The 14,517-nt window shown below is 41.1% G+C and overlaps 1 protein-coding gene across 1 annotated transcript in view; it reads right to left on the bottom strand.

Moving 5' to 3' along the window:
- The window catches only part of zgc:154142 (uncharacterized protein LOC555481 homolog), a 97,592-nt gene that overhangs the window by 44,005 nt on the left and 39,070 nt on the right, over window positions 1-14,517 (bottom strand). The window contains exons 4-8 of the mRNA XM_061881058.1: window positions 13,992-14,085; window positions 11,399-11,539; window positions 11,124-11,221; window positions 932-1,046; window positions 97-306 (exon numbers count right to left, since the gene is read on the bottom strand). Coding sequence (XP_061737042.1) covers window positions 97-306; window positions 932-1,046; window positions 11,124-11,221; window positions 11,399-11,539; window positions 13,992-14,085 — 658 coding nt within the window. The remainder of the gene's footprint in view (window positions 1-96; window positions 307-931; window positions 1,047-11,123; window positions 11,222-11,398; window positions 11,540-13,991; window positions 14,086-14,517) is intronic.

Consider the following 14,517-nt stretch of genomic DNA (forward strand, 5'->3'; position numbering starts at 1 on the left):
ATACCGTACAACCCTAGTAGAGGTTGCTGTTATTCTGGTTGATTCCATTGCAATCAAAAACAGATGGAAACACAAGTCTACTTCAAGTGGTTTTACCGGATGTGGTGGGCGGTAGGGTCTGGGTGGTGGGCTTGGATGTGGTTGTGGGTTTAGTCGTGGTCGGTACCACAATAGGAGGAAGGCTGGACTTTGTGTATGTGGCGGTGAACCCTCTGGAGCGGCCGGTGCTGTCGGACTTGAAGCGCACAATCATCGTGTTGCTGCTGGACTCCACCGGCTTTGGCATGGTCCCGCCACAGAATTTACCTTCAATGGACACGCAAACCACACAAGTTTGCCCCATGAAGAAATATATTGAATTATTGAGATAGTCTGGATTGGTGCGGCGTCTTCAGTAATGCGGACGCTGTATCGATCCGTTGTGGTGAAGAACGAGCTGAGCTGGAAGGCAAAGCTCTCAATTTACCGGTCGATCTACGTTCCCATCCTCACCTATGGTCATGAGCTTTGGGTTATGACCGAAAGGACAAGATCACGGGTACAAGAAATTAGTTTCCTCTCCCTTAGAGATAGGGTGAGAAGCTCTGCCATCCGGGAGGAACTCAAAGTAAAGCCGCTGCTCCTCCACATGGAGAGGAGCCAGATAAGGTGGTACAGGCATCTGGTCAGGATGCCACCCCAACGCCTCCCTAGGGAGGTGTTTTTGGGCACGTCCGACTGGTAGGAGGCCACGGGGAAGACCCAGGACATGTTGGGAAGACTATGTCTCCCGGCTGGCCTGGGAACGCCTCGGGATCCCCTGGGAGGAGCTGGATGAAGTAGCTCGGGAGAGGGAAGTCTGGGCTTCCCTGCTTAGGCTGCTGCCCCCGCGACCCCATCTCGGATAAATGGAAGAAGATGGATGTAGAGAGTCTGGTTGATAAATACTTACCCAACGACGTAGAGCCATCATAGACCTGGACGAAGTCTCCACACACTTCAGGCAACAGGTCGAATGAAGTGAACGTCAGTCGAACCTTCTCGCCTTCTGGCACGGTTATTTTCCACTTCATACACAAAAACATAAGGTCATTTGTAGCACACTGCAAAAATCTAAGTACCATTAAATAAATGATAAATGATAAATGGGTTGTACTTGTATAGCGCTTTTCTACCTTCAAGGTACTCAAAGCGCTTTGACACTACTTCCACATTTACCCATTCACACACACATTCACACACTGATGGAGGGAGCTGCCATGCAAGGCGCTAACCAGCACCCATCAGGAGCAAGGGTGAAGTGTCTTGCTCAGGACACAACGGTTGTGACGAGGTTGGTACTAGGTGGGAATTGAACCAGGGACGCTCGGGTTGCGCACGGCCATTCTCCCACTGCGCCACGCCGTCTCAAATAAGGGTGAAATTTGCTTATTTTCTGTCTGATAAGATCATTCTTCTTATGAAGCAGATTTTATGTTAGAGTGTTTTACTTGTTTTAAGGGTTTTGGTCCTAAATGATCTCAGTAGGATATTACAGCTAGTAGCTGAGATTTGATGACATAACAGGGGTCGGCAACCCAAAATGTTAAAATAGCCAAATTGGACCAAAAATACAAAAACTAATATGTCTAGAGCCCCCAAAAAATAAAAGCCATATTACATACAGATAGTGTCATGAGATATAAATTTAATTATGAGGAGTTAAATGAAACCAAATGAGCTCAAATATAGCTACAAATGAGGCATAATGATGCAATATGTACATACAGCTAGCCTAAATAGCATGTTAGCAACGATTAGCTTATCAACATGCAGTGACCAAATATGTCTGATTAGCACTCCACACAAGTCAATAACGTCAACAAAACTCACCTTTGTGCATTCACGCACAACGTTAAAAGTTTGGTGGACAAAATGAGACAGAAAAAGAAGTGTCATAAAACACATCTTAGAAAGTCGGAGAAAGTCATGTATAAACCACGGTGCGTTCAAGGACCGCTAAAATAGTAGGACAAAACGGCGATCGCCAAATACACGAATCAGTGATTGATTGATACTGTTATTAGTAGATTGCACAGTACAGTACATATTCCGTACAATTGACCACTAAATGGTAACACCCAAATAAGTTTTTCAACTTGTTTAAGTCGGGGTCCACGTTAATCAATTCATGGTAAGGGGAGCATGTTTAATAAAAACAGTGTGCTTTATGACAAGTAGGGATGTTTGTGTCATGTTTGTCCTCCGACAGAAACCATATTAAAACAAAAAATGTTTAGTTTTTCCTCAATTTTTTTTCCATTTTTCTTACTTTTTTGAAAAAGCTCCAGAGAGCCACTAGGGCGGCGCTAAAGAGCCGCATGCAGCTCAAGAGTCGCGGGTTGCCAACCCCCGACCTATATTAAGTAAAACATGCTTGAAACTAGAATATCAAGTGTTGCAAAGCTGTGTCATCAACACTCACGAGTAGAGATGTGCGATAATGGCTTTTTTACCAATATATCTATATTGTCCAACTCTTAATTACCAATTCCGATATCAACCGATACCGATATATACAGTCGTGAAATTAACACATTATTATGCCTAATTGTGTTGTGATGCCCCACTCGATGCATTAAACAATGCAACAAGGTTTTTCCAAAATAAGAGAACAACTTCGACTCAAGTTATGGAAAAAAGTGCCAACATGGCACTGCCATATGTTTATTATTGAAGTCAAAAAGTGTTTTGTTTTTTTTAACATGCCTCAAAACAACAGCTTGGAATTTGGGACATGCTCTCCCTGAGATAATCCTGATACCCACTACAACTATGGGAAATACTATACTTCGACTTTCACAAAGTGAATTTTTTTTTTTTTTTTAATGCCTCAAAATAACAGCTACAAAAACAATGCAGACACACAGCTTCAGTCCGGAGTATACTCGAGTAATAAAGTACACAATAACATAGTCCTCCTTGAGTGCAAGGCTGCCTGGTATACTGTATAACAGGAAATTATAAACTGGTCTTAATCTGCCCTGCTTTAACGTATTTGTATGAATAACACAAATGTTCTGCAAGCTGGTGGTGAGTGCTTGAAGTGGCCTAGCAGTCAGCCAGAGCTTCTGAAATGCTGCGTTGAGACAGGACACCTCCGTTCACTGCAAGCTGCAAAGTGTGCGCCATGCAGGGCAGACTAGCCACATCAAACTCCACCGTAGCTTTTGCCACATTGCGTGAGCTTTCGCCTTGGGGTGGTTTTTGTTGTATGTATTTTTTTTTCTCGGCGGAGTCCTTAAGCGACAACTGTGTGCTACTACTTTTTTTCACTGTTTGCTTTTCATCCATCTTCCGCTCGTATTCATCGTGTATCTCCTTATGATTCTTCAAGAGGTGGGAGATAAAATTACTCGTATTAAAAAGGAAGACGTCTTGGTTCCTCCTCGCATAACCAACTTTTTGCAGTCATTGCAAATAGCCAGTTTTTTATCCGTCAGACACACTTTAAAATAATCCCAAACCATAGACATGGTGTCGTTAGTCAGTCATCGAGCGAGCTGGCTTGTTAGCCACGGCTACAGCACCGGCAACAACACACTCTAGTTGTTATGCGCCGCTCGCGGCGGTTTGATGAGGTCATCAAGCGTCGCCAGTAAACCTCTCATGCTACAGTCGTGCTGCAACTCCTGTGTTGTCTGTGGGAGAGTGGAGAGGGGAGTGTCTGCTGACTGGGAGACGCAACTGCTCTGTATTTCTCTCTACGTCCGTGTTTTGTGGATGTTCCGCAATGCCGTATCTTCTCAAAATGTTGCACCTCATTTAAAATAAATTTCGACCTTTCAACCATCCATTTACACTACTCTTCCAATACATCGAATGTAAAACATGTATTCCCTTTCCGAAAATTCCCAGTTTTCTCGACATTTCCTGGAATTTCCCCCCACCCCTTCACAATGAATGGGCATTACACAATCTACTGCATATCCCACAATTCTCATCCAATTAGAACCGTTCCACCATCCACACACTCCACTCACCTTGGACAATCAAACTATCCTTTTTCAAGTTAAATTTAAAAAAAAAAAAAAATCAGGAATTCCCAGTTCTCAAAAGCCCTATTTTCACTTATTCCAGGAAAGTTTTCACAGTCTACATTTTCCCAACAGTTTTTCTTCCTTCAAAATATTTCTCATAGCTCTATTTATTTTTGGTACAAATTCCAGGAATTCCGAAATCCCCCTTTTCAATTTCAAAAGCTCCAACACCAACCCATTCATATCAAGTAGGAAAATTGTGCTAGTATCAATATTTTCAAAAATTCTACATTGCCCTATCTTCTCAAAATGGTCCATTTTCAACCCTGATTCTGACCTTTAGACCATCCACTAACACTACTCTTCCAATATATCCAACGCAAAACATGATTCGTCTTTACAAAAATTCCCGATTTTCCTGGCATTTCCTGGTATTTTCCCCCAATTCACAATGAATGGGCATTACACAATCTACTGTATATCAATCAATCAATCAATGTTTATTTATATAGCCCTAAATCACACATGTCTCAAAGGACTGTACAAACCATTACGACTACGACATCCTCGGAAGAACCCTAATAAGGGCAAGGAAAACTCACACCCACAATTCTCATCCGATTAAAATCATTCCACCATCCACACACTCCACTCACCTTGGACAATCAAACTATCTTTTTCCGAGTTTTAAAAAAAATTCCAGGAATTCCCAGTTTTCCAAAGCCCTATTTTCACTTCTTCCGGGATTGTTTTCACAGTCTACATTTTTCAACAGTTTTTCTACCTCCAAAACATTCTTCATAGTTGGGACAACAAACGCATCTATTTTTATTTTTGGTACAAATTCACGGTTTTCCCGAAATTCCAGGAATTACAAAATCCCCCTTTTCAATTCCAAACGCTCCAACACCAACCCATTCATATCATGTACGACAATTGTCTTAGTACCAGTATTTTCATAAATTCCTGTTTTTCCAGAAATTCCCAAATTTCCAGGATATTCCCATTTAAATGAATGGATATTCTACAATGCCCCATCTTCTCAAAATGGGCCATTTTCAAATCTGATTCAGACCTTTCAACCATCCACTAACACTACTCTTCCAATATATCCAATGCAAAACATGATTTGTCCTTCCAAAAATTCCCGATTTTCCCAGCATTTTCCCCCAAATCACAATGAATGGGCATTACACAATCTACTGCATATCCTCAAATTCTCATTCGATTAGAACCATTTTACCATCCACACACTCCACTCACCATGGGCAATCAAACTATCTTTTTCCAAGTTTAAAAAAAAATCCAGGAATTCCCAATTTTCCAAAGCCCTATTTTCACTTTTTCCGGGAACGTTTTCACAGTCTACATTTTTCAACAGTTTTTCTACCTCCAAAACATTCCTCATAGTTGGGACAACAAAAGCTTTTATTTTAATTTTTTTTGGTACAAATTCTCGGTTTTCCAGAAATTCCAGGAATTCCGAAATCCCCCTTTTCAATTCCAAACGCTACAACACCAACCCATTCATATCATGCAGGACAATTGTCTTAGTACCAGTATTTTCAGAAATTCCTGTTTTTCCAGAAATTCCCAAATTTCCAGGAAATTCTCATTTAAATGAATGGATGTTCTACAATGCCCTATCTTCACAGAATGCTCCATTTTCAAACCTGATTCCGACCTTTAGACCATCCACTAACACTACTCTTCCAATATATCCAACGCAAAACATGATTTGTCTTTCCAAAAATTCCCGATTTCCCGGCATTTTCTCCCAAATCACAATGAATGGGCATTACACAATCTACTGCATATCCCACAATTCTCATCCGATTAGAACTGTTCCACCATCCACACACTCCACTCACCTTGGACAATCAAACTATCCTTTTCCAAGTTTTAAAAAAAATTCCAGGAATTCCCAATTTTCCAAAGTCCTATTTTCACTTTTTCCGGGAACGTTTTCACAGTCTACATTTTTCAACAGTTTTTCTACCTCTAAAACTTTCCTCATAGTTCGGACAACAAAAGCTTATTTCGGTACAAATTCTCGGTTTTCCCGAAATTCCAGGAATTCCGAAAACCCCCTTTTCAGTTCCAAACACTCCAACACCAACCCATTCATATCATGTAGGACAATTGTCTTAGTACCAGTATTTTCATAAATTCCTGTTTTTCCAGAAATTCCCAAATTTCCAGGAAATTCCCATTTAAATGAATGGATGTTCTACAATGCCCTATCTTCTCAAAATGGGCCATTTTCAAACCTGATTCCAACCTTTCAACCATCCACTAACACTACTCTTCCAATATATCCAATGCAAAACATGATTTTTCCTTCCAAAAATTCCCGATTTTCCCAGCATTTTCCCCCAATTCACAATGAATGGGCATTACACAATCTACTGCATATCCAACAATTCTCATCCAATTAGAACCATTTTACCATCCACACACTCCACTCACCTTGGGCAATCAAACTATCTTTTTCCAAGTTTAAAAAAAATTCCAGGAATTCCCAATTTTCCAAAGTCCTATTTTCACTTTTTCCGGGAACGTTTTCACAGTCTACATTTTTCAACAGTTTTTCTACCTCTAAAACTTTCCTCATAGTTCGGACAACAAAAGCTTATTTCGGTACAAATTCTCGGTTTTCCCGAAATTCCAGGAATTCCGAAATCCCCCTTTTCAGTTCCAAACACTCCAACACCAACCCATTCATATCATGTAGGACAATTGTCTTAGTACCAGTATTTTCATAAATTCCTGTTTTTCCAGAAATTCCCAAATTTCCAGGAAATTCCCATTTAAATTAATGGATGTTCTACAATGCCCTATCTTCTCAAAATGGTCCATTTTCAAACCTGATTCCGACCTTTGAGACCATCCACTAACACTACTCTTCCAATTTATCCAACGCAAAACATGATTTGTCTTTCCAAAAATTCCCGATTTTTCCGGCATTTTCCCCCAATTCACAATGAATGGGCATTACACAATTTACTGCATATCCCACAATTCTCATCCGATTAGAACTGTTCCACCATCCACACACTCCACTCACCTTGGACAATCAAACTATCCTTTTCCAAGTTTTAAAAAAAATTCCAGAAATTCCCAATTTTCCAAAGGCCTATTTTCACTTCTTCCGGGAACGTTTTCATAGTCTACATTTTTCAACAGTTTTTCTACCTCTAAAACTTTCCTCATAGTTCGGACAACAAAAGCTTATTTCGGTACAAATTCTCGGTTTTCCCGAAATTCCGGGAATTCCGAAATCCCCCTTTTCAATTCCAAACGCTCCAACACCAACCCATTCATATCATGTAGGACAATTGTCTTAGTTCCAGTATTTTCATAAATTCCTGTTTTTCCAGAAATTCCCAAATTTCCAGGAAATTCCCATTTAAATGAATGGATGTTCTACAATGCCCTATCTTCTCAAAATGGGCCATTTTCAAACCTGATTCCAACCTTTCAACCATCCACTAACATTACTCTTCCAATATATCCAATGCAAAACATGATTTGTCTTTCCAAAAATTCCCGATTTTCCCGGCCTTTTTGGGTATTTTCCCCCAAATCACAATGAATGGGCATTACACAATCTACTGCATATCCTACAATTCTCATCCGATTAGAACCGTTCCACCATCCACACACTCCACTCACCTTGGACAATCAAACTATCATTTTCCAAGTTAAAAAAAAAAAAAAAAATCAGGAATTCCCAGTTTTCCAAAGCCCTATTTTCACTTATCCCAGGAAAGCTTTCACAGTCTACATTTTTCAACAGTTTTTCTACCTCCAAAACATTCCTCATAGTTGGGACAACAAAAGCTTTTATTTTAATTTATTTTTGTTACGAATTCCCTGTTTTCCCAAAATTCCAGGAATTCAGAAATCCCCCTATTTCAATTCCAAAAGCTCCAACACCAACCCATTCATATCATGTAGGAAAATTGTGCTAATACCAGTATTTTCAAAAATTCCCGTTTTTCCAGAAATTCCCAAATTTCCAGGAAATTCCCATTTAAATGAATGGATGTTCTACAAAGCCCTCTCTTCTCAAAATGTATCGCCATTTTTTTAAACCCGATTCCAACCTTTCAACCATCCACTAACACTACTCTTTCAATATATCCAATGCAAACCATGATTTGTCTTTCCAAAAATTCCCGATTTTGCCGGCATTTCCTGGTATTTTCCCCCAATTCGCAATGAATGGGCATTACACAATCTACTGTATATCCCACAATTCTCATCCGATTAGAACCATTCCACCATCCACACACTCCACTCACCTTGGAAAATCAAACTCTCGTTTTCCAAGTGAAACATTTTTATTCCAGGAATTCCCAGTTTTCCAAAGCTCATTTTCAAATATTCAGGGAAAGTTTTCACAGTCTACATTTTTCTAACCGTTTTTCTACCTTCAAATAATTCCTCATAGTTGGGACAACAAACACTTCTATATCATTTTGTACAAATGCCCGGTTTTCCCAAAATTCCAGGAATTCCGAAATCCCCCTTTTCAATTCCAAAAGTTGCAACACAAACCCATTCATATCTAGTAAAATTGTGTTACTGTCAATATTTTCAGTAATTCCCGTTTTTCCCAAAATTCCGCAATTTCCAGGAAATTCCCATTAAAATGAATGGATGTTCTACAATCCCCTGTCTTCTCAAAATGTTGCACCAATTTTAAACCCAATTTTGACCTTTAAACCATGGGTGTCAAACTCTGGCCCGCAGTGTAATTTAATTTGGCCCTTGAGGCAATATCAATTTAGCATTAGCCCTGGCCCGCCAGTATTATACAGCGTCGGTGCCGCTGTAATGCCGCATTCACCGCTAATACTCATACTTGCCAACCCTCCTAATTTTCCCGGTAGACTCCCGAAGTTCAGTGCCCCTTCTGAAAATCTCCCGGGGCAACCATTCTCCCCAATTTCTACCGATTTCCACCTGGACAACTATATTGGGGGCGTGCATTTAAAGCACTGCCTTTAGCGTTCTCTACAACGTCCGCTTTTCCTCCATTCTAACAGCGTGTCACATAATATTTGTGGCTTTTACACACACACAAGTGAATGCAAGGCATACTTGGTCAACAGCCATACAGGTCACACTGAGGGTGGTCGTGTAAACAACTTTAGCACGTATAAAAATATGCGCCACACTGTGAACCCACACCAAACAAGAATGACAAACAGATTTCGGGTGAACATCCGCACCGTAACACAACAGAACAAATACCCAGAAACCCTTGCAGCACTAACTCTTCCGGGAAACTTCCAGCAAACTGAGTAATAATTAACGTTTTATTCATGCATTTTCTCTTGCTACTTCAAGGCTTGAATGTTTGGTTCATTCATTATTTTTATTTTATTTTCAAATTTATTATTAGCCTGTGGAAAAAAATTTGATATTTACCTCAGAAGATTGCAAATAGAAAAAAAGACATACAATTTTTATTTAAATTTTATTTGATATGCCATTGATATTCTTTTAAATATTATTATTGGAAACTTGATTTTGCATGTCACTATAAAGTTATATAAGCCTTGCTTGTTCAATATTCAATGCAAAACTTGTTTGGGTCGCTATTAAAAGGTTCATTTGTTCAACCTTCGCCCGCGGCTTTGTTCTGTTTTAAATTTTGGCCCACTCTGTGTTTGAGTTGGACACCCCTGCTTTAAACCGTCTACTAAAAATACTCTTCCAAAACATGTTTTTCCTTTCCCCAAAATTTCCTGGTGTTTCCTGGAATTTTCTCCCCTTTGACAATGAATGGGCATTACATAATCTACTACAGGGGTGTCAAACTCAAACACAAAGTGGGCCAACATTTAAAACTGAACAAAGCCGCGGGCCAAGGTTGAACAAATGAACCTTTTAAAATGGACCCGGACAACTTTTGCGTTGAATATTGAACAAACAAGGCTTACATAACTTTATAGTGACATGTAAAAACCAGTTTCAAATAATAAAAAACAATAGCAATAATACAATATCAATAATTATTGCTCAGTTTGCTACACTGATTTGCTTTAACACTGAATATGGAACAAGCACCGCTTATATAACTTAGTCGTGCAAAATCAACTTTCAAAAAACAAACGAAAAAAACATTAAAGGCACATCAAATACAATTTTAATAAAACAATTTAATGCCTCTTTTCTATTTGCAGCCTTCTGAGGTAAAAATCAACATTAACTTTTTCCACAGGCTAATAAATTTGACAATAAATGGGAGGGCGGGGGGGTTGTTGGTAGCAGGGGGTTTGTATTGTAGCGTCCCGGAAGAGTTATTGCTGCAAGGGGTTCTGGGTATTTGTTCTGTTGTGTTTATGTTGGGTTACGGTGCGGATGTTCTCCCGAAATGTGTTTGTCATTCTTTTTTGGTGTGGGTTCACAGTGTGGCGCATATTTGTAACAGTGTTAAAGTTGTTTATACGGCCACCCTCAGTGTGACCTGTATGGCTGTTGACCAAGTATGCCTTGCATACACATACTTGTGTGTAGAAGCCGCTTATATTATGTGACTGGGCCGGCATGCTGTTTGTATGGAGGAAAAGCGGAAGTGACGACAGGTTGTAGAGGGAAAGTGAAATTCGGGAGGGTTTGCAAATATGAGTAGTAGCGGTAAATGCCGTATAATACCGGCGGGCCAGCTCTAATGTTAAATTTGATATTGCCTCAAGGGCCAAATGAAATTACACGGCGGGCCAGAGTTTGACAACCATGATCTACTACATATCCCACAATTCTCATCCGATTAGAACCATTCCACCATCCACACACTCTACGCACCCTGGACATTCGAGCATTTTTATTTCCTACCGTCTCATTTCAGTTCCTATTACAATTGCAGTTACATTTTCTCCTGCCAGCATCGTGGATGCACCGACGATCCACATTTGTTTTGCACATTAATAAAGACCGAGGCGCAAAACGGATTGCTCGTCATATTCTCTTTTAGTAGATCAGTTTTGCGTGTGCTATCAAGTTTGCACGTGTTCTAGTACATGTAAGTCTTTATTGAAACCAGGCCCTATGTTTATTTGGAGCGACATGATAAACGAGACCATGGAAAAAAATGTATATATGTCTTCGTACCTGGTACAGCGCTCCATTCGGGTAGTTCTGCTCCGGAAAGCCAGGGGTCATCAGATCCCCCTGGTCACCTTGGAGAGTGCCACCAGCTCCGGCTATTTCTGGCAGCAGGGATGAAGGGCACTTGACTTCCAGGGATACACACACACACACACACAACACACACACACACACACCACCTCCCCATGTCCCCACCTGCTGACTTCAGCTCGCAACGCTCCAGTTTCTAGGTCAAGCGTATACAGCGAGCGTTGTGTTTGTTTGTCGCACCGACTTACCCGAGGCACGCTCCGGAGACACGGCCTCGTAACGAGCCTTGAACCCCTGGTCTGTTTTCCTGTCGTTGGTGTCAAAGTAGACGGTCAGGCGGTTTGTCAGCGACACCAGAGGCAAAGGTTTGGTGTAGCCGCAGTACTTGCCTGCGAACAAAATACAAAGCCCGTTTCCATATGAGTTGTGAAATTGTGTTAGATGTAAATATAAACAGAATACAATGATTTGCAAATCCTTTTCAACCCATATTCAGTTGAATATGCTACAAAGACAACGTATTTGATGTTCAAACTCATAAACTTTATTTTTTTTTTGCAAATAATCATTAACTTAGAATTTCATGGCTGCAACACGTGCCAAAGTAGTTGGGAAAGGGCATGTTCACCACTGTCTTACATCACCTTTTCTTTTAACAACACTCAAAAAACGTTTGGGAACTGAGGAAACTGGAATTCATTCCCATTCTTGTTTTATGTAGGCCTTCAGTCGTTCAACAGTCCGGGGTCTCTGTTGTCGTATTTTACGCTTCATAATGCGCCACACGTTTTTGATGAGAGATAGGTCTGGACTGCAGGCGGGCTGGGAAAGTACCCGCACTCTTTTGTATGAAGCCACGCTGTTGTAACACGTGGCTTGTCATTGTTTTGCTGAAATAACCAGGGGCGTCCATGAAAAAGACGGCGCTTAGATGGCAGCATATGTTGTTCCAAAACCTGTATGTACATTTCAGCATTAATGGTGCCTTCACAGATGTGTAAGTTACCCATGCCTTGGCCAGTAATACACCCCCATACCATCCCAGATGCTGGCTTTTCAACTTTGCGTCGATAAGAGTCTGGATGGTTCGCTTCCCCTTTGGTCGGGATGACACGATGTCGAATATTTCCCCCAAAAAATTGAAATGTGGACTCGTCAGACCACAGAACACTTTTCCACTTTACATCAGTCCATCTTAGATGATCTCGGGCCCAGAGAAGCCGGCGGCGTTTCTGGATGTTGTTGATAAATGGCTTTCGCTTTGCATAGTAGAGCTTTAACTTGCACTTACAGATGTAGCGACAAACTGTATTTAGTGACAATGGTTTTCTTAAGTGTTCCTGAGCCCATGTGGTGATATCCTTTAATCCTATAGAGATTGATGTCGGTTTTTGATACAGTGCCGTCTGAGGGATGGAAGGTCACGGTCATTCAATGTTGGTTTCCGGCAATGCTGCTTACATGGAGTGATTTCTCCAGATTCTCTGAACCTTTTGATGATATTATGGACCGTAGATGTTGAAATCCCTACATTTCTTGCAATTGCACTTTAAGAAACGTTGTTCTTAAACTGTTTGACTATTTGCTCACGCAGTTGTGGACAAAGGGGTGTCCCTCGCCCCATCCTTTCTTGTGAAAGACTAAGCATTTTTTGGGAAGCTGTTTTTATACCCAACCATGGCACCCACCTGTTCCCAATTAGCCTGCACACCTGTGGGATGTTCCAAATAAGTGTTTGATGAGCATATGGCGGAAATGCCGGACAGTTCTGCAGACTTCATGGCTGGCTCGCATCGTGGTCACTCCGTGATCACGTACGACCGCCAGACACTTCTGGATATGGACATATCGGGCCGTTTTGGACTGATAGACGCGGGCTTGTTCGACGTGCTAACTAGCATGGGAATACGTCGGCGGCTACAATCAAACAATCGTAACAGTTCGAGATGCTACCTCAGTAGAAGCATTTAAGTCTCACCTTAAAACTCATTTGTATACTCTAGCCTTTAAATAGACTCCCTTTTTAGACCAGTTGATCTGCCGTTTCTTTTCTTTTTCTTCTATGTCCCACTCTCCTTTGTGGAGGGAGTCCGGTCCGATCCGGTGGCCATGTACTGCTCCCCTGTGTATCGGCTGGGGACATCTCTGCGCTGCTGATCCGCCTCCGCTTGGGATGGTTTCCTGCTGGCTCCGCTGTGAACGGGACTCTCGCTGCTGTGTTGGATCCGCTTTGGACTGGACTCTCGCGACTGTGTTGGATCCATTATGGATTGATCTTTCACAGTATCATGTTAGACCCGCTCGACATCCATTGCTTTCCTCCTCTCCAAGGTTCTCATAGTCATCATTGTCACCGATGTCCCACTGGGTGTGAGTTTTCCTTGCCCTTATGTGGGCCTACCGAGGATGTCGTAGTGGTTTGTGCAGCCCTTTGAGACACTAGTGATTTAGGGCTATATAAGTAAACATTGATTGATTGATTGATTGATTCCTCAACTTTATCGGTATTTATTGCCACCTTTCCCAACTTCTTTGTCACGTGTTGCTGGCATCAAATTCTAAAGTTAATGATGTTTATGAGTTTGAACATCAAATATGTTGTCTTTGTAGCATATTCAACTGAATATGGGTTGAAAAGGATTTGCAAATCATTGTATTCTGTTTATATTTACATCTAACACAATTTCCCAACTCCCTCTTCATTTAAACCGATCACCAAAAAACTCCCGCTGAATGAGAGTTTGTTTACCAGCAACTCCAGGTGAGCTGAAGTCGATTTCAAGTGAAAATCAATCTAATTAGTGATTTATTGGTCCTTCCAGTGAGAGTAAAGACAATTACCAATGACTCCCACTGAGTCTCGCAGTGTGATGAAGTCTGCCGTGCATAGGTCGCTTTCTTCTAACGCAAACTCCTCCAGCCTCAGGGCGATCACCTGAGAGTGGAAATGTTAGAAGTTAGACAGCTTGGCAGCGAGTCAGCCGTGCATCAAGGATGTTTTCCTCCGGCTAGAAAGGATGAAGGAGGCGAGGCGGCCATCTGTCTGCGGCGTCCGTCACCAGCTGTCCGCACATTAGACGATCGGTAAACAAAGTCTACTCGGCACTGACACCGTCATGTCTTGCATCTTGCTGCAGGAAAACACTCTTTTCAAGGGCAATTAGAGTCAAACTCAAGGTCCGTCACTTCATTTTATTTGGCCCTCGAAAGCCTGGAAATAATATGTAACAATAAAGTACTTGTAATTGTTCTTAAGAAATGAATTATTTCTTTCTATTTTGGGAGGAAAAAAATAATATGTTCTCCATGCAATTGCAAAGATATGTTAACTTAAATATTGTCTAATTATGCAAAAATATAGTATAAA

The sequence above is a fragment of the Nerophis ophidion genome, linkage group LG20, assembly GCF_033978795.1.
Source record: "Nerophis ophidion isolate RoL-2023_Sa linkage group LG20, RoL_Noph_v1.0, whole genome shotgun sequence".
Taxonomy (NCBI): Eukaryota; Metazoa; Chordata; class Actinopteri; order Syngnathiformes; family Syngnathidae; genus Nerophis; species Nerophis ophidion.